Raw genomic sequence first — 25,086 nt, 5'->3', positions numbered from 1 at the left:
GGAGAAGGGTCATCCTTCGACATTTCTAGCTGCACCCTTTCGTGCTACAAATTCCCTTCTCGGCGTAAACATTGTAAACAGACAGCACTCTCCCAGTGCACCCTGGTCCACAGGATGTCCAATTATCCTTGTTATACTGGAGAATTTTTTCCTAGAGATGGTGACAGAAAAGGAGGCATCCAATTCGTAAAAACCCATCCCTCAACAGAGATAGATTGGCATCAGGCTACTCACGTGCGATTCCTGCTTTTTGAGATCTTCTGTGTCTGGGAGCTGTCTGGTGGTGAACTCGATGCGGGCCGTGATGCTGCTGATGACTAACTTAATGCTTGCGTAGTCCTTCACGTAGGAAATGTTACTTACAGAGGGCTGGTGATGAGGCTCCCTTGCCTCGGCCGGGTTTTCGCCATCCAGCCAGCCAGGATTGCTGGGGAAGGGTCCATAATGGAACGGCGAGGAGATCAGAAGCTCTTGGTGGGCCCCCGAAAGGATGTAAGAGGCCATCACCAAGGTCATTATTATCAATCCAAAGACGAGGCTGCATCGCTTCCCCTTCCTGAAGCGCAGAAGCCCGCCCCAGCTCTCGCTCCCTTCAGCCCGCACTTCGAGAACAGCAAGCAAGTTCATCTGCTTCCCGTCCACGCAGAACACTATCTTGTCTTCTCCTTGGCACGCGGGGCCCTCCTGTCGACCGGGACGGGGGCCTGCTCGGCAGCCAGCCTGCTGTCTGTGCGTGTCGTCGGGGAACAACTGTATGCAGCAATTAATGCAGTGCCTCATGGTAATGGCCTTGGACGGCTGGCCCAGCGAGCCATGGGCGAGGCGTCCGGGGCACACACGCCGTGCTGGAAAACTTGAAGGATGCCTTGTGTTTAAAGAAGGTGGTGCAAAGGCACCGGCGACAGATATAAAAATGAGCAGGTGCCAACGCAGGAGAGAACGAGGAAGGGCGTTCTTCGGTGTGACTCTGACAGACAGCAGAAGGGGGTGATCTCCAACTCTCATGCTCTGTCAGCGCCACAGATGCCGTGGGAAAAGCCACACACTCGAGAGCAATCCTGCCTGGCCCTTCAGGTTTTTCCCATGGCACACAATGCCGTGGAAGAAGTCTCGCTGGGGAACGGGGAAGCCCCCGAGAGAGGGGCAGATGTCATGGTCTTCTCAGCGGAGGATGGACTGGCCTGCCATCCATGGAGATGCCTGGGAAGATTCCACTTTCACAGCCCGTGTTCCCTTGAAATGTGTCCTCCTCGGGGGCAGAAAAATCTTTAAGATGTCAGATTACCTAAACAACAAAGAAAAGAGCTTTTTATTACATTGTCTGATAACAGCAATAACCCAGGGGTTATTGGAGAACTTCTAAGTTTGAGCCAAGCCTGTTGGGTCACAAGCAAGTCAGAGAAAATTATATGGCGTAGAGGGAGGGTTCAAGGCCTCGGTGCCTGGCTTTGGGGTTAAATCTCTGCCGGAAAACGTGGCCCCGACACCAGTAACACCAGCACCATGTCAAACACCTCATACTTTTCCCAGTTCACAAGCCCTCTCATGCCTCTCCCGGGCATAGCTACATTAGTGGGTTCCCCCAGTCACAGGACTTGGCATTCATTCTCAGGTTCATGCAATGGCCAGTGACTGTGAACTTGAGAGATGAATTTGAAATATCGGCACTTTGAAGTCGACTGAAAATCTGCGAAGAGGGTTGGTTAGGTTGGGAGCGGGCAGAGGAAAAAGGTTTTCTCTCTCCCTGGCAGCACTCATGCTCTCTTCCCTAGAGCTAACCTTTATTATCAGCTCAGGAAGCAAAAGTTAATGAAAACTTAGAGAGACTGAAATGATTCTCCTCTCCACTAGAGTGTGTATCATATAAAAAACCATTTGACTTTAAGTTATTAAGCAATTAAATCCAATGTGCAGTATTCCCTTGTGTGACATAACTCTTCAGACCCTGAAATAATTTTTTACTTTCATCATCCTGGGAAAAACATGATTCTTAAAAATCCATTAATAGAATCCTGTGGTTATAAAATGTATTATTGCTCAGATGATGCTTCTTTGTAGATGTTATGAGAGAGAGAGAGAAAGAGAGAGAGCACAAAACTGGAGACCTACTTCGTTTCTAACAGTGGTAGACCACCACTGACTAGCTGTGTGACCTTCAGCAAGCCACAAAACCTCTCTGAACTCTGGTTTCCTCACCAGTAAAATGAGGATAAGAGAACCTCCCTTACAACTTTGTAAAAGTGCTAAATTAGTGCATGTGAAGAGTTTGCATGTCTACACATCTTTAGCATCCCCTAAAGGGTAGATAACGTTTACAACACTAGCATCACCAACGACTATTCCTCGTATGATTTTTAAATTGTCAGCGAATGCCCAGAACACTTGGAACAGAGTCAGAAATCGGAGACCCTATCACACTGTTTTTCTTAGCACCCTCCTTACCCAAGGGCGAAGGGCACACCTCCGACTCTGCACGCACAGCCTGTCCCCAGAGAAGGCTGAATTAACTAACCCTGCATTAAAGCCTCCTCCTTCTGGCTGGAGGCCTGAACAATCAGAACTCACTAGGAGAAACGTGCCCTCCCCCTGGACCAAAAGGCCCACGTTCCATCCAAACATGCTGACCAAGAAATGGCCAAGCAGTGTTTCCTCCAGTGCCTCCCGCACCACACTCTACACGTTGTCGATAAGTGCTCCGTGCTGAAATCACTGGGAGGAAAGGTGAAATGGGCAAAATTACAGGCTTCTTTACAACAGGGCTTTTTGGGGTCTTTGAACTGCTCCTAACTAAGCCCCGTGAATACACATGAGAGAACTGTAATGCACAGAATTCCCAAGACGCAACCAGCCGCGGAATTCCTGGCTGCAGTCTCACGGGACCAGTGTGAGAAACGCTGGTCAGTGACGGCTGATGGGGTCGGGCATCATCTCTGAGAGGAGCAGAGGCGTGGGGGCTGCAGAGCAAGCCGCCCCGGAGCCGGGCGACATCTCAGGCCCCACTGCTCCCTTGCCCCCTGAGAGCACCCAGCTCTGCTTCAAACTTGTCAACCACCCCCGACCTCTTCTCTCTGGGTACAAACAATTCCTCCAAACCAAAGAAACAAAAGGGCAAGCTCCCCAACTTGGCAACCCCATCACTGAGCCAAGAAAACATTGTCTCACGTGCCGAGGACAAGGCTCTGGCCAGGGTCTCGGTAGGGAGCAAGTTCCCACTCTTTATCTCTCTGGCTGGACAAGGCCTAATGAATTTTTTTCTTTTTTAAAGGAAACATGGCCTCTGAGGCTCCAAGACAAGAATGTACAATATCTGAGCCCAACAGAATGAGCAAAACATTCCTGATCAAGAACAAAGGCTTCTCCTTACAAGCCAAGTAAATAAATAGACCTCTGGGTAGACGGAGAAGTGAACCATGTCCATGGCACGTCGCCGGGACGTGGGCAGAGCGTTTGTCCCCAGCGCGGGCTGCTCCCACCCACTCCACGTAAACATAAGAAGGGGAGCTGAGAACTGGGGAGACAATTCCAGGTGACTTAGGGGCCTTCAAAAAAAAAAAAACCTCAGTGCCCCAGGATTTATCGTTTTTTTATTTGTTCGTTCCTTTGTTCACCAGATCCCTTCGGAAGGCCCGCTGTGTCCGGGGCGCTGCTGAAGATGCCCACCCAGGTCTGGGGGGCGTGAAGCCCATACAAGCTGGGGGCGGGGGTGACATAATACAAACATTAATATTTACTTGGTCTCTGTTTCTTGCACACCCCTTCTAACCCTTGCAATGTCCTGAGTGATAGATTATTATTCATAATTAAGTCCCTTTCAACACACCTGAGTTTATGCTAATGATGTGACTCTTGGCGGGGGGGGGGGGGGGGGGGGGGGGCCAGATAGCTTCAGGATGGGGCTGGTCACCAGAAGACCGAGCCTTGATCAGAAACTTAGAATTTTCAGCCCTGCCTCTCCAACCTCCAAAGAGAGGAGAGAAACTACAGGCTGAGTTAATCATCAATGGCCAATGACTTAATCAATCACGCCTACACAATGGAACCTCCATAAAAACCCTCAGTGACAGGACTCGGAGAGCTTTCGAGTTGGTGAACACAGAGGTGGGCATGGATGCCATGGGCCCCTCCCCACACCCTTCACCCTGTGCATCTCTGCCGTCCGGCTCCTCCCAAGTTATGTCCTTTGTAACAAAGTGGTCACAGGAAGGAAGGTACTTTCCTGAGTCCTGTGCATTGTTCTAGCAAATTATCAATCCTGCAGAGCATGTGGAGGGACCTCTGAATGTGCTGCCCTGTCAGACAGAAGAGTGGGTGGCCTCAGGACCCAGTACTTGCAGCTGGCATCTGAAGCAGGGGCAGCCTTGGGGGACTGAGCCACAAAGCTGGGTGCTGCGCCCTGACTCCCAGTGGTTAGTGTCAGGGCAGAATTGGACGGGACGGCGGGACACCCGGCTGGAGTCTGGAGGGCTGGAGAACTTGCCAGTGTGGCAAAACACCCCAGGGGGGCAGGGGGAGACCCTCTTTGAGAAAAGAATTTTAAACTATCTAACTTTTACAAGTTTTACTGAAACGTATGGCCAGTGTACAGTGTATAAAATACACCTTGGTGACATCCATTAAAAACAGTCAGATGACCAGTTGAACCCATGTGTGGGCGCCCTTGTCAGAACAGAGCCAACCCTCGTCCTGCACCCGGGGTAGTGCAAGCGTGACCCCGAAGGGCAGCCCTCTTCCCGCCTGGAGCTCATGTCCCACCAGCAGTCGGGGCTGGCAGACAGTAGAAAAGTCACATCGCGTAAGATCATCACCTAGATGCCAAGGGGGGTTAAGAATAAAATTAAGAGGGAAGAGGATACGAGAAAGCCATTTGTGTGGAGGTTCTCGGTGCCGCACGAGGGCTGGTGATTCTTTGTCATTGGGGGCTGTCCTGTGGGCTGTGGGATGTTGAGCAGTGTCCCTGACCTTCAGCCCACCCCCCTGGGAGCGGCCGACTTAGAGGAGCAGGTGCAGGAGACGGGACGGCCAGGACACCTAGGTTAGGAAGGGGCATCTGAATGATGACAGTGAAGCCAGACACAGAAGTAAAGACCCCAGGAAGGACAGAATCTGGAGATGGAAGACTTCGAGGACCACAGTGAGGGCAGACCCGGGCTAGGGGGTGGGTGAGACAGCAGACCCTGATGGGAGGGGAAGCAGGGGCCAGACTCTGTGGGGAGGGTCTGGAATGGCCAGAGTTAGGACTGGGACGTGTCCAAGGGCAAAAAGGGATGCACGCTACATACTCCCCCAAAAGGACCTTTGCAATATGTGTAACTACTAACATAGCTCCGTGAAGAAAAATCACATTAATGGGACTCTGTTGAAGGGAAGACGGATTGCTACTCTGACCCTGAACTGGCCTTTTCCTCGGCCACAAACTATCCCAACAATAGCCCTTCAGAACCCACCCCTCGGGCTGTTCAGTCTTAGACAGTGAGCCACGCTTGCCCCCGGCACTCATCTGTCTGGAATGCCCACGTTTTGGTGCCAGTGGCCTCGGAGTAGACAGGACTCCTGGCGCTCCCATTCAGGTGTTAAACCCAAGAACTCAGGTATACATTTCAGGGAGTTTGCTGTCCAGCCTGGGCTCAACGCTGGGCCCTGGGGATGCAGACTGTGAGTGTGGGAACCCGGCACCACCGTGGGAGATCAGATATCCGGTCCCAAAATAGAAAGCGTTCAATTCCCTGGCCCTGGCTGGGATGCCCCCATTAACCTATGCACCCCAAGTATCATTAGCAATCCATTTATAACAAAATTGTAATTGAGAGACCCAGAAATACCACTGTAGATTAAGTAATTGAATGCCCCCTCGGTGTAAGATCGATAAAGGGCATCCAATTTCACCCTAGGAAAAACTTATTAAATTATTGTAGCTATAAGCTGATACAGCAGCAGAAAGATGTATGAAACTTCAAAAGAAATCTAGATGGATTTAAATAAATAGCTTCATTTAGGTAGAACATTTACATCTGCCCTCTGGGAGTAGAGAGGAAAATAGTGCTAATAACATTATTTTACTTCAATGTTTTAAAGAAAAAAAATTGATGGTTCTTAATTAACCTTTACTAGAACACAAAGGCTTCTTCCGATTAGTCTGTCTAACTGCCCACGTTTCTCTTTGGGCTATGTACGTGGAAATACATTTCTTCCAAGGCCTATTCATCAACAAGTGGGGGAAGGAACATTTTTCACATTTCGCTCAAAGATATCGCGAGGTCACCCCAGAGACTGAGAAGGCTGACGAGACCGGAGCATTCCGTACCGAGGATAGATCGGCAATTTCCGTCCTATACCCGGAGCTCACTGCTTCCGATCACAAGGCGGTCAGCAAACACATGAAGCTTCCCCCCTTGCTGAACACTCTCTGGTCTCCAACATGGAGGGAAAAAGACACTTAGCAGTCACCCCGACCAGGACACGAAGGCCGTGTCTTCTTAGCGGGCCTTGAGAATTCACGTACGTGACCTGGGCCTCGGTATTCTCTAAAGAAGTCCTCAGCAGAAACTGATCACATACAGCCCTGGAGCCAGCAACCTGGCTTTGACCTTGAGTGAGTTGTTCAACCTCTCCCCTCCCGTGGCCTTGGATGTAAACTGGGAATAGTCCTAGGGCCCAGGTCACAGCTGTGAGCATCACATGAACCAAGTCGTGTGAAGTGCTTGGAAGCGTGTCTAAGTGCTAATGCGTGTTCGCTATTGTCATACACACACAGTCTCGGCCCACCGCTAAGCAGCGGCTCATTGCCATCTAGTCAGATCATGTGATTGGTTTCCGCTTGGGACCCCTCCCTGTACCGCACCCCTAACCCCACGGGGGGCTTTGCAGTTCCTCCAACTAAGGGAGGGGGATACACTTCTCCGCCCGTCGGTTCGAGTTTGGGGACTTGCTCTGGCCCACAGAACGCGGCCGAAGTGACGACGTGCCAGCTCCAAGCCAGGGCCTGACGACACGTGTTGCTTGCCCTCTGCACCTTTGCTGTCACCATGGGAAGAACGTGGCGGCACAGCCAGGAGGGGGATTAGAGACACGCAGAGCAGAGCCACCGGGCAGAGCAGAGCCAGAACAGCCCGTCCCTGCAGGCGCGTGAGAAGTAGGAAGTGGTTGTTTTACTGAGTCTGGGGGCATTCTGTCTCGTGATAAACGCTGAGGACACACTCCTCCACCGGTTACCAACAATCAATGTTACTAAGTTAAACCAGTAAAATTCTACATGTAAGGGCTCCAAGAAGTGTGTTGACACCAGGAAAGTGAATCATGAGCAATTCATCCAAAGACCCAGTGAGTCAACTGAGTGCTCTGCCTCAAAGACCCTCCTAGCTAACATCAGAGACACATATGCCAAAATAATGCTCAAAACCCAGAGGGCAGCTCTTCCCAAATCAAGGCATAGCTGCCCAGATGTCACACACAGGTGACTTCCTGGCACAATGTGCATAATGACAACCGCAGCTGTTCTGTTTTAGTTCCCCAAACTCCTGACCCCATGGCTCCACTTCCTGATGAGGCCTTGCTCCTTCCTGTTTAGAGTTCCTATGATTTCTTCCTTGCTTCCTCTCCTTGAGCAGGCCCTTCCTGGAGCCTAATCCTTATGGCTTCCTTGCCAGGTCTCGCCTTTCCTGAGGACGGAGACGCTGCGTCCATGCTTTGTCTGAGACAAGGATGCTCAAACCGTGCGACCAGCAGGATCTTCCCGACTGGCCCAAAGTGTGCGTCATACTCAGGTTGTTGTTACTTGAAAAGTTATTTTTAGAGCGCACTTGACCCTACTTACTTAAGTTCATCATCCACGTTACATTTGTTTGTGCCTACCTTCTGTGCTTTACAGCGTAGAAAGCACGTTCTAAACCATTATTTTATTCCATAAAAAAATCGGCATCACCCCTGAGATCAAGCCTCCACAACAGGCAGCTTCCTTGGCATCTGGTCTAGGGAACAGCTTTCCCTCCAGCCACCAACGTAGCCATTCTGAGACTTTATTTCCTCACCTGTAAAGTGGGAATAAAACCATCTTTGTCTCCCAGCGTGGATGGGAAGGGAAAATGAGAATATAAACAAAAGGTTTAACCCAGCACCTGGCTCCGAGCAAGCCCCAGCTGATGACAGCTATTCTTTGCATCTTTGTATCGCTAGCTGTCAGTGTGTGTATGATCCTGGGCACAGGTATCCAATTCCCGTCTGCAATAATCTGAAGTATTGAAGGAGAAGAGGCAGGTGCGGCTACAGCAGGCACACAGACAGGAAGTCAGGGTCAGGTTTTGCAGTAGAAAGAGACAGGAAAAAGCAGAGCAGACTGGGATCATCGGGTGCCTCAACAACCAGGGTGGGGATCCCCGGAGAACCTGGGGCAGATGTGGCTGCCAGTCGGGAAAAGTTTAGCCCCTTCTGAATGACCATCTGTCCAGAACTTCGGTGCTTCACAGGGAGGGTCAGGTTTCCAGAAAGGTGTCTGTCCCCAAAGGCCTGAAGGTCTGGGCTAAGTGAGCCACTTCTGGGAGGAGAGAGACATCAGGGAGCAACTCACAGGGGATCCCTGGGGACTTCTACTACAGAGTCCTTCTCACGGAAAGATCTGGAATCCCTCCAAAGTGATGGTGGGCAGACACAGCCCAGGCCAACACCTGGGCAGGCTCCCGTGAATCAAACCTACAGGTGTCTGCTCACTGAGCTCTGCATTTTACAGCCCAGGAAACTTAAGCCCAGTACAGTTCTGCACTTCCCCAAGGGTGCATGGCCCAGGATAAAGGCCTGGCCTCTGACCCCAGTCTTCCCCCACACCTCATCGACGAGGGAGCCCCTCCTAACCTGCACCCCGTCACCCAGGCCTGGATGCGACCCCTCCAGCAGCTCTTTCTGGAGACTCCCCATCCCTTTAGGAATCCCTCCTGAGAACAGATTTTCAGTCTCACCCCAAAACACAGGGCAGGGAGCCCCGGGAGGCCACAGGAGGCAGATACAGGAGGAGACACGGGTGTCTCCTTTGTCGCCTCATCAGCCCGGGGTGCTGAGTCCCAGACCGGGTCCTCGTGGGTGCATCTGCTCCAGCTGTGCAGTCTGGCGTGGGACAGGGACTGCACCCGGACGGGGACCAGGTTTGCAGAGGCTGGCCTGGTGCCCAGTGTGGGGCAGGGAGGAGGAGGGCAGAGAGCTCACGCTCAGGACTATGTCAGGCAGACAAAAGTCGGTTTACAGTTGTAGTACAAATAAAGACTATGATAATTAATAAATGATGCAGGAACTTGGTGTTTCATACGCTCACCACGCTAAACCTACTTTGGCCACCCTGTATGGCCCATTCTCAGGACAGCCCCCAAGCCCACCAGCCCCTGAGAATGTGCGGAACCCAGGTGGACCCAGCGCTGATTCACGGTGCTAAGGACGTCTGCTTGTCACAGCTGTGCCCCCGGCCACCACAGCTCCCATGCTGGGGGTGGGTGGGGAAGGGGGAAGCAGGTGGGCCAGTGAGAGATCTCTTTAAAGGTCTCGGTGGCAGGTGGCTCTCCCGTAGGGCCCTCTACCACAGCTCCCTGCACCACCGGCCGGCGTCTCTCTGAAACGCAGTGACGACCAGGAGCCGAGTGGACAAGGGCCGAGATTCTGGTCACACTGCAGCTGTCACCCAGTGAAGTCGCACACAAAAGACTCTGCAGGCCTCTGTGACACAGGCAGCAATCCTCCTGACCTGAAACCCGCTGGGGAGAACCATTTCTGAGCACTCCGTTCATTATTCCAGGAGTCATTCAGACGAGCAACTAGGTTGAGGCTGGATTTCCCACTCAGCCTCGTCTGTGCCCTGAGGGTGGTTTTCAAGGACCAGGGGCAGCCACAAGCTTCCACGTTCGCTGGGACACACGCCCACCGTGAAGGCTCCTGGCAAGGAAGCCCTGACAGCCATATAGTGTAAAGCACTTCAAGGAAGCAACACTCAGTCTGTTTTAAGACATTTAAGGTTACAAATTAAAGATTGCCCTTTATGCAGACTGGGGCGTACATGTCACAGACATGGGCCCAGCTGAGGGCGTGAAGGCGGTGGAAGCAGAAGGAACAAGTGACCTCCCGGCACCTGCCACATGCAGAGCGACGTGAGGGGTCCCTTCCTGACTTGATGGTACCCCTGCGAGGTCAGTGCTGAGATCCCCAAGCTGTATGTGGGAAACTGAGGCACAGCAGGGTTAAAACCCTGCAGAGAGCCCCACAGCCAGCCAGCGGCGGGACCCGCAGCTCCGTCTGGCTGCAGGGCCCGCGCACTTCCTCCTGCATGACCACCTGAGATGGAACCTCAGGGAGAAAACTCTGCATTTGAGATCCGGGAGTAGAAAGGTCAGCCTTCAGCCAGCCCGCCGGCCATCCACTCTCCCAGGAGCCACGGCAGGAGGTCGTGGCTCTACAAGGGCAAGGCCAGCGATGCTTGACCCTTCATTCAAACCCACGGAGGTACCAGGATTGCCACTCAAGCTGGTGCACCGCCGTGTCCAGCACAGGGTGGCGGCCACGGCAGTTTCTACGCCAACGAGTGAAGGAGCAAACGGCCAGCAGATCCCTAGAGCAGGGCTCCTGCCATCTAGTGACACCATGATGAAAAGGACACAAGGGCTTCCTAGTGTCCAGACGCCAGGCTGGGGTTCACGTGGCTCGTCCTGAGGCTGCACCATGGTAATCTAAGAAGAACGCAGGGAGTCTTCCCGCGTTACAGACACGGAAACCGGCCCGGAGGATTCAAGGCTGACCACCTGCCCCAGCACAGGACTTAGAGCAGCGAGCTCCCACCTCTTCCATCTCGCAGCCCACACAAGCTAACGGCTAAAATTCTGCCGCACACCAAAAGATATGTTCTATTTTTTGCCCATCTGACAAAAGAATCAGGTATAATTTTGATTCATTCACGCTGGATGGCTGTTGTCATTCTTTTTTTTATTTGACCATCTCAGGGAAAAGAGGTCACTGCCTCTGAGTAAACAGTCAGGTACTGCGTGTTTTAAAAACTCTTGCGGCCCTCGGCCCTCTAGTAGAAAACCGCTCGCTGACTTAGAGTGCAGGGGCGGAGCCGGCCAGGGCCACGCCCCTCGCCAGCCGCAGGGCTGCAGGCAAACCTCACCACCCAGACCCTCAGCCTCTTCTGCTCACAGTGCAATGATCTCAGAAACCCAGGCATGCGACTAATGCTGTTATTCCTTTTGGTTGCTTCTGAGGGTTCAAACATCTGCACCGACGAACCTTGACTACCAGGAAAAAGGGGCCCATGTTCAGCCTGGGGGCCTTTGGGCTCCCGCACAACTGGGGGCCACAAAGAAGGCAAGGAGATTCCAGTCGCCTTCCAACAACTTCCCCTGAACAGCAACAGGAAAGCGAAGGAAAAGATGTGACACCCAGTGTAGCACACAGAGACTCCATAGCAGGGCCCAAAGGAGCAGGGTGCCCTGTCCCCACCTGGGTCCCCAGGTCCCTCCCACCTGCTTCAGTGTGACTCGGGGAAGAGTGCAAACAGCAGAAGAGGCCCGACCCAGATGTCCTTCAGGACGGGCAGACAAGAGGGGATATGCAGCTCACACGTTCAAAGCCAAGTGCAGATAATGGTCCTGCAGATGTCTAGGACGCCCTACCACGAATAAATGAGGGGCAGCACGACTGAACGGGAGCAGCTGCGTCCTCCCCACCAGATGGCCTGGCTGATCTGAATACATTTAAACATTGTTTTATGCCCAACGATAGGCAAAATAAGAATCTGGTTAACCTTGAACAAGAAGAATCACCTGAAAACCACTTCTTTGAAACTTCTCTTGGATGGAAAGAGAAACCAATCTGACTGAATTTCAGCGTCCTCTGGAGGGTGTGAGAACAAGAGGAAGTGGGGTTTCTCCAGGATGTCACTTAGGTCAGTGAGCACTCCCTGTCTGCTCTCCAGACGGGCCTGGCCCTTCAAGGTGGGGGACGAGGCAAGGACTGCACCTCCCGCACCAACCCCAGCTTGGGCGTGCACACACAGGCTGTGAGGAGGTGTGCTGGCCCTCCAGGGCTGTGGGGAGGTGTGCCAGCCCCACCCCCAATGCCAATCCCTCCCCTCCCCCGCCCTGCACAGAAGCATGTCAGGAGCTGCAGGAAGCTACACTGCAATCTGAATCTTCCATCTTTAAAACAGGTAAACATTTGAAACATGGTTTCTAAACTAAGTTTCACTCGATGTGTCACTAAGTATTACAAAGTCTGCAGAGCACTCCAGCTTGCCTCCCCAGCTGCAGGCTGCTTCGGGCCCACTGGGACACCTAGTGGGCAGATATCTTCCACCTTCAAGGCACCCTGGAGGTGAGTTTAACACGCCCAGCATAGGGCAGGGGGAGGAGACTGACCCAGACTGAACCCCAGCTCTGTGGTAGGTTCTATGCCACCTCTCAACTGCCCCTGTCTTCAAAGCAGTGATCCAGGTGGATGTAATGCTCCATTTTGCAGGAAGCAAACTGGGGCTCTGAGCAGTGCAGTGGCGTGTCCTGTAGCACGCAGCGAGTAAGTGGCAGAGTTGGATTTAAACACGGGTGGAAGCCCAGCCTGCCCCTCAGTGCAGGGAAGGCAGGAGTAGTAGGTCGCAGTTTCCTGGCATTGGGGGCGGGGCGGGAGCAGGGGGGAGGGAAGCAGCGGGTTTTGCTCTCCACTCCTACACTGCCATCCTGCTTCCAGTTTCACTTACACAGAGCGAGCGTTACTTTTGTAACCACAAAGACAGTAAAGATGAAATAAGCAAAATAAATGTTGAATAATCTCTGAGCCTCCTTCTTTCTCACCAGTTAATCTGGCCTCCCTCCCCAGACCAGGTGGCTCAGGGCGGGGCAAGGGGGGTAGCAGGGGGAGCGATGGGCTACAGACTGACCACACAGGCAGGAATGGCGGACCAAAGGCCTTCATGTGAAGTGCCCAGTGGACGTTATGTCAGGGCCTCACTTCCTGCCCTCGTTTGTCGTTGTCTTTTAATTAAGGAGCATCTTCCCATCAGACACTCAAATGCTCAATTGCCAGAAAGCCCCAGTTCCCTTCTACCTCGGAGCGATGTGCTGAGCAGTGTGCCCCGCCCTCTCTGCCACTATGGTGGGCCAGCCAGGGAGCTCCCCAGCGTGAGCACACACGCCGAGTCCAAGAGCACACCAACAGACAGTGAGCAAAAGGAACGGTGGGAGCCTGGAGGACAATGTCTTGTGACTGTGCACCAATACCTGCGAGAGTCTGGCCAGGGGGACCCTGACTACACACCCCGCAGCTACACATGTGTGAGAATGAGCACATTGTCCTGGTGTGGCCGTGAGCAACGATGAAACACCAAACCTCAGCAGTCTCAGCCCCCTGGCCGCTGTGTGCCCTCGGGCACCCAGCTGCACCTGGCTGTGCACCCAGTTGTGCCTCTGTGTGCTCATCTACAGAATGGATGCAGTGGCAGAGCCTCCAGTGTGGAGGGCTGTGAGGATTAAATGGGTCGATCCATACAACGTGCCTGGAGGGTGCCCGCCTCAATAAACCGCATCCGCACCTCGACCACCTACTCCAGTGTGGAGTAGGAAGACCGGCCAACTCTGGATGTGAGGCAGGAAGAAGAAAAGGGGCAAAGGCTTCGTATCAGCGGCAGCTGGACAGGACTGAAACGGGTCAGGAGAGGAGCCCTTCCCCACGGGAACATGGCGGGGAAGACGCTGGCACCACCAGGACACGGGAGCTGAGAGCTAGCTGCTCTTAGGATGGGAGGGGAGACCCAGAAAAGAAACTACCTTTGAAAAGGGTTGTTTCAAACCCTCCTTTAGACTTTTAGAAAATGGACCCAGTGCCTGATGACCCCACTCAAATCCGAAACCCAGATCCGGCAGGGATGACCCGCCCAGGGTGCGGACCTTAGATGCGGCCAGACTACTGAAAAGGAGGTCACTTCTCTCTTCCAGGAAACAGAGACACTGCTGAAAGCATTTCGAGGTGTATGATTTTTTTTTTTTTTTCAAAAAAAAGTCTCTCCGAGTTTCAATACTTGACACCGGAGCGGTGGTCACTCAAAAATACCATTAACGAGGGCGTGTTCTCCAAGGACACCTCTGTGTCTCGGGAGCCCAGCTAAAACGCCGCTCAAACTCTGCCGTCACTCCCATCCGGTCAGTGGGCAGGGGCTGCTGGCCCAGGGCAGAAGCCCCCTTTTGCGACGAGGTACAGTGGAGTGGGGACAGGAGGGGAGGCGACACGGGACAGAAAGGCAGATGGCTGAGCTGCAGACAAACAAATCAAATTCCTGTCGGCACTAACCACAGACAGAGTGGGATCTTTCTCATAAAGATCTGGGAAGTGATCATTGGGAAGGTCTGGACTTGTTTACAGAGAGCTGACCTCCTCCTCGGTTAAAAAAACCCTCCAAGCTTTTTTTTTTTTTTAATGACTTAAAAAGTCCTTATAGCCAACGGACTTCCTATCAAGAACTTCTCTGGTCTGTTTCATAAAAATAAATATTTGGCTGAAGCACACGGCTGTTCAGAGCTAAAGTCAGCTCAGAGTCCCTGAGAACTTCTCCCGACAACCCGAGCACCCGTGTGATGTCTTCCCCGTCCCTCCCAGGCCCAGGGGAGGCCACGGAGCCACAAAACAGCAATGAACTTGGAGCCCACGGGACTGCCCAGGGAGTAGAGCAGGAACATGGCTGCCACGGTGGCACTTACAGCCCGGGGACACCACAAGCCCCTGACAGAACCTCACCAACCCTGTGACTTTAGTCAGTCCACCTAACGTCTGAGCCCCAGGTCAGCAGCTGAGCTAAAAATGGGACGTCCACCCCCCGTGAAGTACTGCGGGAGGATGCAGGGAGAGAGGGGACCACGCCCCAGTGTCTGTGTCTGTTCCTCTGGTCCTCGTCCCGCTGCATTGGTTTCTGTCTGTGTGTCCAGCAGCCTCTCCACACCACTGGCCTGCCTGGCCCATGAACTCCAGCTCACCCTCAGATGTCAGCCCAGGGGCCCCCACCAAAGCCCTGGCCCTAGCGAGGCCCCTCCTCTGTCGAACCCCTTCCACCGCGCACCTTGGCGAGTGCCTGGTGGTGGGGCTGGCCTCCGCCGGGACCACCGGGCTGTACGCTCTGCGAAGGCGAGTGTCTCCTTTGTCCACAGTCACAGATGTTTCTCGAAGGAAGAAAATTATAAAACGACACAGGAGAATGGCAACATGTGTGCGAATACAGCACAGTTATAACAGAATTCCCAATAAATGTGTGTTTTCATTCTACAGGTTTTAAAAGTCTGCCCATCTGCAATTAGTTCCTAAGTCACTAAAAATCCATTTCCTGCCACCAATAGAGCTGGTAGTTGGCCCCGGCTCCACTGCCAGACTGTTGGGTGGGCTGGCCCTGGGCTCCATGGGCCTGAGGTTCCTGACACCCCCAGAGAGCCCCTGAGCCCCTCAATCCTGCAGGAACAGAGAGCAGGGCCCCTGAGGGCCGTGACCCCGTCTCCTTCCCTCTGACCCCAGGCGCACCTCCTGCCTAAGTTAGCTTTCCTACTCAGGGAAACACCATAATATGTCTTAACTAATGACAGGATTCTTATTTGTGGTCAGAAGCTTTGGTTTTTTTTCCATTTTGTTTTGTTTTCACCCATTTTTGGTTCTTACAGACCTTTCAGGCACACTTCTGACATCACTCCACCAATGCAACATTTTTAATCCTCACCCGAGGATACGCTTATTGGCTTTAGAGAGAGGAAGGAGGAGAGAGGGAGAGAAACATCGATGTGAGAGAGAAACATCAATTGGTTGCTTCTCATACATGCCCTGACCGGGAATCGAACCTGCAAACTTCTGGTATATGGGAAAACACTCCAATCAACCGAGCCACCCGGCCAGGGCTCCGTCAACACAATTTTTCAAGACAAAAGAAAAGGAAAAAAGGTCCCTCTTCCTTTTGGATCATATTCCTTTCTTTCCTGTAAAGGAAATTTGGAAATGTTTCAAACATATCAAGGATTCAGAGTCAACTAAAATTCCAAATGATCTTTCTTCTTTCTTTCTCTTCTTTCTCTTCCCCTTCCTTCCTCCCTTCCTCCCTTCCTTCCTTCCTTCCTTCCCTTTCCTTTCCTTTCTTTCCTTTTTTTCTTTCTTTCTCTTGTTTTTTTTTTTTTTGGCCCCTCAGCTACCTTCCCCTCTTCTGTACTCCAGAAGAAAAAACTACCAATTACCTGCATAATTAAATGAGCTCCTCCATTTAATTAGTTTGAGGGCTTCACTGGTTTTTCTGAGTGGGGAAAACCATCATTTGGGATTAAAAAGTAGACATGGCATTACAGAGGGCCAAGACCGGAAGAGCTCTGCTTGTCAACCAGCTCCTTCCGGCAGCAGGGATCAGGGCGGGGGTGGGGGAGGAACAAGAAACGCTGCTTCCGGAGCCTCTTCAGCTTGCAGGCCACGGGCCTGGGACTCAAACCCAGGGCTTCCTCCCCCGGCATGGCCAGGACCTGCTCTGTCCCTGCCTCCGTGTCCTTCTCGAGTCTCTCCCCCTCCCCCTCGCATGACATTGGCAGAAAGAAACACATTTACACCGTCACAAAGCAATCTGGGGTTATTTTCACATCCTGATGACAAAGGTTACGACATGGCTGGACCGCCCGCCCGTGGTTGACTCAGTTTTTCTGAGGGCTTCACACCCTTTCCTGCTGTTGTGAAAACTTGAGCAAATATGAATGACTAGGAACAAATCCCAAAGGTGCTTTACCCTAGGAACGGCCCACAGCATTCATTTTGCAATGTAAAAAGGAGATGGAGACCCTTCCACTTGGGCGCAGGGGGCACGCCTACCTGGCTCTCATCACCTGTCTCCCAGCTCGGGGTGGGGGGGCAGTATCAGCACAGCCAGGCAGCTCCTCCTCTGGGACCTGCCCTTCCTCTCTGCCCACAGCTTCCCGAAACCACCAGGTCCCCTGGAGGATACCACGGCAGGATTGTGTAAGCACATGCCATCAGTTCAGCCTCCTCCCTTTGCCCCCCTCGCCCCCTCCCCTGCTAGGACCTGACCCACCCCAGGAGCTTTGCAGCTGGAGCGGCAGAGTGGACGTCTGCACATCCCTGCATGACTGGCTGGGCTTCTCAGAGCATCTCGGGGCATAGGTCCCAATCCCGAGGGACAAAGGACAGCACCCAGACATCACATTCTGCAAGGGCCAGGACTCTTGCAGGCAGCCTACACTGAGCCTTTAAACTTCTTGTTGAGGATCTCAAAGAAAGAATGAGGAACATACTTCAAAGGTAGCGGGACACTCTTCGTTATTACCTTGTATGGCTATTTTCTGGCCAGTAATTTGCTTTCAGTGAAACTGCTGGCACCTTCCTTCCTTGTTCAGACCCATCTGCTCGGTCCTCAGTGCTAGGCCTTGAGGAGGGACCCAAAAGAGGGCACGCTTCTCTCCTAAGACCAGTGGTCCAGTTGGGCACCAGAACTGAATGGCAGAACCAAAGCCCTCATTTCCCGGGTACGGCAGTCAGTCAACCCGCCCCGCATCCCAGCTGACTTTCAAGTCTGACATCCAGGGCGGACAAGGGTGGGCGTGTTCGCAATGAAGCCCACAGACAGGAGCCGAAGCCGTCAAGGTCTTTCAGCAAAGCTAGAAATGTCCATGAATATCATTTCCCCAAGTAGAGTTGGGTTCTCAACTTTCATTAAAGGTTGTGTCTAAACGTGTAAGGTGGAAATGATGGATTCAGATACTTAATGTCAAAACTCACGGAATCTTTGCCCCAATTAGTGAACTCACTAAAGAAAAAAAATGAGCATATGGCTAATTCTGGGACTAGCTGCCTCTAGGTCTCACTTTCTCCGGGGTCAGAGGCAGAGCGGCGGGGGGTGAGGGAGTGGAAGCCAGTCTCCATGTGCAAACCTGTGGGAGCAGGGTGGAGGGTGTGAGCACACGCCTGCCCCCAAGCCCCTCAGGCAGTCCTGTGTCATCCAACGGAATGGCGGGGACAGTGCCGAGCACAGAGCCCAGCACTCTCCCCTGACACCTGTCATCCTCCTTACCACCAGTCCCACTGCCACCTGCTCCCCACGTCTGTGCTTAGCTGACCTGTCAGGGATGGCTCTGGTCTGTGTCACACAGTGCCGGGTCTCATTCTGGCTTCTTCTAGAAGACTGGCTCACCCAAATGCCTCCGAAACGAATTCCTTCCCTGTCCGCTACAGCAACTGAGCCTTCACATTCTGACCCAGAAAAAGAAGGTCCAGACATACGGGGCAATGCCTTCCGAGTCTGTTTCAAAAGAGTCACCCTGAGCTTACAAACAATTCTGCTCTCATTTCGCCTGCCCCAACTGCCCCACTCTTAAACACCAATAAATAATGGGAAAGTCAGAGGAAAAGTTATTTTTAAAGTAAGACCTTGCCTCCAGCCTGCAAACCAAAGGGTCACCACTTCGATTCCCAGTCGGGGCACATGCCTGGGTTGCAGGCCAGGTCCCCAGTAGAGGCCACACAAGAGGCAACTACACATTGATGTTTCTCTCCCTCTCTTTCTCCCTCCTTTCCCCTCTGTCTGAAAACAAATAAATAAAATCTTTAAAAAAATAAAATAAGACCTTGCCTTGTGAATAAGTGCAAAACATTCCATTAATTAAATGAAAGACAAATTTGAATGATAAAAACAGCATCGTTCTTACTTTAGAATGTTAGGTCTGATGGTACTTCGGGCCCCCAAGCCCCAAAAGAAAGCTTAGCAAGGAGACTTTTCTTTGGGAAGAAAATCTCCAAACAACTATGAGCACATTCCACTGAGCTACGCGGCGGTCAGATGTGAGCGGGACATGGCCGGTCAGTGTGGGGACTCTACCTCTCAGGTGGGATGGTCTGCGCCCCTGCACAGACACCTGGTCAGCTTCGCGCCTTGGGGGGTCCCTCTGCAGAGGTGATGAACCTGAGCTTGACCAGGAGAAGGTGCAAATTCCCATAAACCAACGTCCATTCCAGTTCCCACATCCCCTCGCACTCCCAAGTACAGGGAGAATGGGGTTCAACTGAATTCTGCAAGTTTAACTCTAGGACAAACCAAGGTCACCCACAGCATAAATGCAGCCAGTCGATGCAGCCGGTCTGGTGGAGTTCAAGTGGATCCCTGATGCTCTCAGACCCCAGAGGCTGAGCAGGATGGATGAAATGGGTGGAGGGGGCATGGTCGATCTAACGCCACTGGGGGGTGAGGTGGGGGAATCCAGGGCCTCCAGCATGTCTCAGGGTGCCCCCCACCCCAAGATGACTCAAGGAGAAGCACAAACAAACAGTGGGCAGGGCCTATGGCTGGGGGTCAGGAAAGGTACAAGTTTGTGGTTTCAGGTGGTAGAATTTGAGTCACTGACTTTAAATAGGCGCGCAAAGCAAAGGACCGATAAGCCAGCCCCGTGCCCCCCATAGACCCCTGCTGAGGGGCGCCCAAGCACAAGGCCAGCCTGAGCCCCCATTTCGCCATCCCCCACCCAACCAGCCAGCTCATCCATGCAGACCCAGACCCCAGTTCCCCCAGAGGAGGGGCCCGGATGTCCCTCGCCCTGCCCTGACTTTGACATGTCCTGTTGTCCCAGGCCTGACCAACCTGGTTTTGTGCATTAGGTTGCATTAAATGTGGAAAATAATAAGCGTGAAAGTCACCCCAAAATGGGTGTTCCCCAAAGCTAAGTTTCGGCCTCAGCCACGTGGCCCTAGCTCTTTCCTGGGATGACAGGAAAGTGCTGATGTCACCTGGAGTGCAGTCGGGAGCAAATAAATGACAGAGAATGATGGACGCCATGCTTGGGAGACAGCAAAGCTCCCCAAGATGAGGGGATTTCTCTTTCCAATGTGCATGATAGAGACAGAAGCATGAAAGAAAACCCGGCACCTGGAGTTTCAGACTAACATACGACCTCGACCCCGAGTTCCTGACCGCCCAGGTCCAGGGCCCACCCACTTGGCATAATTCAGGGACACCAATGCCCCCACCTCCAAGGGCCAAACTTGACCCTCAGAGTAAGACAGCACATTCCTAATTCACATCCTACTACGGGCCAGGCCCAAGTGTAGCGCACGAACATGGCCGTGAAGGAAGCAAGGCCAGCAGCCGGCGGAGCTCTCGGCCAGTGAGAACAGCCCCCAGAAGCCCACAGAAAAGATAATGACAAGTCAGATGGGCTCAGATGGCAGGTGAAAATGAGCGGCTGCACCCGAGAACCTGCCGACACACTGCTGTGTGCACCTGAGTGTCACCACCTGCCACCCCTGCACAGACCCCCTGCCGGGACCCCCACTGCCCCTCCAGAGGCAGTGGGGCCAAAGCGGGGTGCAGAAATCAATCCTGACTCACTGTCTGGGGCACATTTCTGTGGCTTAGTGTCTGGAGGGGGCTCTACCCCAATGGAGAAGAGATTTAAGTGAAATCAAATTTAATTTCAAATTCAAGGCCACGTTCTCACCCTGACTGGTGGCTGGTCCTGTCCCGCTCACGCGTGCCTGCCGTGTAGTCCGGAGTGAGAGGCGCATTCATGTGTGTTCTGGGGCTTTCTCCCTAGTGTGGAGGGTCAGTGCCTGTACTCATTTCCAAAGGCACGATCTGGAGAGGGTGGAGGAAGGGCAAGGCCCCAGAGCAGCTCCCTGAGGCCTTCCCTGGTCCAACAGGCGTTCTGGAGGCCAAGCACAGGGCGGCTGGGTATGTACTCAGCCTGGCACCCTGCTCCCAGGTGAGCAAGGCAGTGGGGGCACAGTGGGGGCCTCTCTCATCCGATTCCCCGCCCTCTGGCCCCAACTGCATCATGGAAGGGAGACCCCTTCCACTCAGCGGTTCCTGCAGAAAGCAAATGTGGGCCGCAAACCCAAATTCAAGTGTCCCAGATGAAGCGTTTTCACATAGTTTATTCAACCCAATATATCCCAAATATTATCATTTCAATATATACTCAGTTTCATACTCAATATATGAAACAGTTTGTACTATATTTTCACACTGAGTCTTCAAAATCCAGTGTGTACTCCACAGTGATAGGACATCTCAATTTGAACACTAAATTTTCATCAAAAACTTACAGTTGAAAAAGGAATTCCATGCCCAGGCGGCTCCAAACATTCTTAAAAGTTTTCCACTAACCGAACTGAGAGTCTGTTTTAAGTTAAATTAAGATTCAACGCAAGTGAAAGTTTCAGTTCCTCTGTGGCTCTAGTCACATTTGACGTGTTCACTGGCCACATGTGGCTGCTGTCACCCCGGTGAGCAGGGCAGATACAAAGTGTCTCCGCAGTCACAGCGAGTCCTACTGCATAGGGCTGCCAGGGACCGTTTCTTATTTCCTTCATCTTCCTCCTCACCCAGCCCCCCAAGGAAAGGCACTGGCAAGTCCCCGTGTCCCCACAATGATGCACAGCTCTGCAGGGCACCAGGCAGAAGCACAGCTTCCCGGCCCTCCCCAGACGCCTGCCTCTTCCGCAGGCTGGGGGCAGGTGAGTGATCACCGCAGGTGACTTTTGAGCCTCCAGCTCAGGGCCTCAGATCTTCCTTCCTTTCATGCCTCCCTTCTCCATCCAGCCGTGGCTGTGGTCGCAAACTAGGAAACGATGGAGCCAGGACGGAGTGTACACCGTGGGCCTCAGCCAGGGCTGGCCCCAGTGGGGCTCTGCTCAGGGACAGTGGGAGTCCCCTCCCCTTCAGTTTCCAGTCTGTCTCAGGGAGACCAGCACACCTGCACTCCGAGGTCTCATCAACACACAGGGACCCAGGAAATGAATGCCTCCTGCCTCTTCCCACTGCTTCGGGCCCTGCACACATCGAATGTCAGTCACACGTGAGTGCACATCAGTTCAGGTGGGGAAGGAAAATCACTGGAGTGATTGCCAAATAAAATCTCTCAGACCGGGCCGTACTCACAGCAGCCCCTTTCCCCGGCCCTCAGGAGGAAAACCCCATCCCCAAGCTGGGGTACAGAGTCTGGCTTCCCGTGAAACATGACCACGGGGTGTAGGACAGGGGCGTTCTTCTGGGGCCTCGGGCGAGTAGGGAGAAGGGCCCATCTCAGTCTTTCATGCAGCACAAACCTACAGGAGCGGCAGCAGCTGTTCCCCAGGGCCTTCCGCTTTGGGGCAGGAAACAGAGGGGCCGGGCCTGTTTTCCAGGCTCTTCCTGCATCCTTGCAGAGCCTCATCCTCTGCCGGTGGGCACAGGACTTGGCACTATGGCCGGGAAAACTGTCAGCACCACGGGAGCTGAGCCCACTCGCCCCCAGAACCTGCAGCCTGCAGCGAGGTGTGTGCCCCACAGAATGCTTGTCAGCAACGCAAGCTGGAGGGCTCTGGGCACGGGCTCCCCAGCCAAGACCTCGAAACTGCCCGGTGCCCGTCCCCAGCCGAGCAGATCCTACAACTGAGTGCGAAAAATAGACAGACTACAGCTACAGGGAACACCAGGGAGAATCTCCTAGACAGAGAAGATGCTGCCTGGTTCCGTTTATACAAGTACAGAGAACAGGAGAAACCAGAGGCTGAGGAGGTAGGGACAGTGACTTCCCCTGCATGGCGGTGGGGGGGAGGTGGGAGCAGACAAGACAGATGAGCGCTCTCTCTCTCTCGTTTTCTTTTGTTTGTATGTCGAAATTTTTTCCCCAATAGCTTTAAACCAGATGTATTACTTAAGTTATCTCAGACTCCCACACCGGGTGATAAAAATATTGTGGGCTTTATTCCTATTAGTTTTCTTTTTGAAATAAAAATGCCTGTAGAGGTCTTAACATAGCAAGTAAACGAAACCAGCTTTGGCCGGCACGCGATGGTGCAATGCACACTGTCCCCGAGTGCTGGCGGCTGCGCCGAGAGTGGGGATCTGCCTGCAGACCTGCAGGTGCGGTACCCCCTGCCCAGCCCCAGCCCCAAGCTCAGCACAGGGAGCCATGGATGCTGGAATCGCCAATTCCCGACTGGCTCTCTCTCCCTAGCCAGGACGTTCAAAAGGCGGGTTCCTTCTTTCCCCAAGCATTCCAGACCCACCGACTTGTGACAATGAAGTCACAGCGTCCTGGCTCCCTGGCATCTCACATCTCCAATGGCCTCTGCAACACTGAGGACAAAGCAGGAAAGCCCAGTGTCAGCGCATAGGTCCCCTGAGACAAGGCTCTGCCAGGTCAGACTTGGACAGCTTTCCTTCCCTGTTCTAGCAGAGGTCCACCACCCTCCCCCCATACAGAATAACTTTCCTCCTCACTCAAGACTCCCGGCTCCAACTGAAAGCCCGGAAAGCCCTGGCTCTCCTCCGCTGAACTGCCCCTCTCTCTGGCTGACAGCCCCGGGGGCTGCTTGCCGCTCTTCCATTGGCTTCCAAGAGGAAAAGCACCCACGTGGCAAATGCCAGTCCCAGCTCACCATGCAGGGAGAAAACGAAGACTTAACTCAAAGGAGAGGCAGCTTGCCCAGGCCCTGCAGCCCCTTGTCCAGACACAGGATGCTCTGGACACTGGGGTGTTTCTTTTTCTCTTCTTTTCTTTTCTTTTCTTTCTTTATTTATATTTTAGAGAAAGGAAAGGGAAGGAGAAAGTGAAGGAGAGAAACATGAGGTATGAGGGAACCATCAACTGGCTGCCTCTTGCACACCCCCACCTAGGGACCTGGCCTGCAACCCAGGCATGTGCCCTGACTGGGAATGGAACCGGTGACCTTTGGTTCATAGGCCAATGCTCAGTCCACTGAGCCACACCAGCCCGGGCTGCACTGGGGTGTTTCCTCGCCAAGGCACACTATGTACCCCCGTCCCCCAACTTTGCACACTGGCTTTCTCCATGGTTGGAAAATGACTAGGGTGACCTACGGTGGCCCTAAAATCCTGGACTCTGTCCAGGAGGCTTCCACTCAGCTGGGAGGACAGAGCCCAAGTACTGGACATCGAAGATGGAAGGCTGAGAGGGAGGGGCCCCCAGGGACTGAGCCATAGGGCACAAACAGAGACAACGCTTGCTGAGACCAGGGCTGCAAAATCACTTCATCAGCCTCTTATATTTTGTACGACTTTGGGTTTACACACACACACACACACACACACACATACTCTAGTCAGGTTTTAAATCTAGGTTTTCTCTTCTCCTCTGAACTGGGCTTACAGAATATTGGTCCTGGTGTCTGTCCACTCTGAAGAGCCCAAAGGAGGATTTTTTCCAGATTCCTGATGCCTGGAACCTGAGGAAGCCACGTGAGATCCCCCCCAACAGACCAGGACAATCACCCCGTGAACCAGTTCAGCTCAACAAGTCTCTCCAAAGAGTGGACAGGGGTCGGGGGCACGCTGGCAGACCCCTCGGGACACACCAAGGTGATGCTGCTGCAGCCTCCCTGCCCTCTGCCCCTTAGGGTCTACTGCTCACCCAAGTTGCTATCGAGCATCGTACAGATGCCCAGGGCCGCCTGCAGGGGCTGCACCCCTGAGTTACAGGGCCTGGTGCTCTGAAGAGCCTGCACTTGATTTGATACTCTTGCTGTCCTTGTTTTAAACTCTTAATTTTTAAATGCAGGGCTCACATTTTCATGTTGTACTAGGCTCTGCAAATTATAGATCCAGTGCTGGAAACACCTGAGGCGTTACATAATCGGGATGAAAAGGGGAGAGAAATCACACCCAGGGAGCTTCTCTTTTTCCTGGTGTGTGTAACAGCTAAGGAAGAAATACTCAGAAAATGGCAGGGACCGCTCCAGGCACCTTTCAGAATCAGAATCTTCCGCTCCACACCAGGGATGCGGTTAGCAAAAGCACTTTCCAGGAGCCCATTTATCATCCCTCAGATCTATACCAGTACCTTCTCTAATGCAGCTCTGCCTGATGAGTCAAAACATATGGGGCCCTTTAATTTACCGTGTTAATGTGATTACACATTCATCCCGGAGTCTGGCTACCGCCCCTCCACTCAAGGCAGGCCTATCTGCGGGATTTACAGCCTGAAGCATACACCCCTCCAGCCCCTTCGAACGGGAAAATCTTTACCTTAGGCGAGTGATGGGCTCATCCCAGAACCTGAGAAGAAAATTAAGCCCTTGCACAAGTGTCCTGCTCTGTTAGTTTTTACAACTTGTCCC

The 25,086-nt window shown here is 53.0% G+C and overlaps 1 protein-coding gene across 6 annotated transcripts in view; it reads right to left on the bottom strand.

Annotated features, from left to right (window-relative positions):
- The window catches only part of CHST15 (carbohydrate sulfotransferase 15), a 74,218-nt gene that overhangs the window by 33,676 nt on the left and 15,456 nt on the right, over positions 1-25,086 (bottom strand). For all 6 annotated transcript variants that reach the window (XR_011651082.1, XM_045191481.3, XM_024555496.4 and 3 more), the window contains exon 2: positions 235-1,285. Coding sequence is in view for 5 of the 6 variants with exons in the window: in XM_045191481.3 (XP_045047416.2) it covers positions 235-1,005 (771 nt within the window). In the remaining variant the exon portion in view is untranslated. The remainder of the gene's footprint in view (positions 1-234; positions 1,286-25,086) is intronic.

Source organism: Desmodus rotundus, chromosome 4 (genome assembly GCF_022682495.2).
Source record: "Desmodus rotundus isolate HL8 chromosome 4, HLdesRot8A.1, whole genome shotgun sequence".
NCBI lineage: Eukaryota > Metazoa > Chordata > Mammalia > Chiroptera > Phyllostomidae > Desmodus > Desmodus rotundus.
The sequence above is the reverse complement of the archived record's forward strand: the minus strand, read 5'-3'. Positions and strand labels throughout refer to the sequence as shown.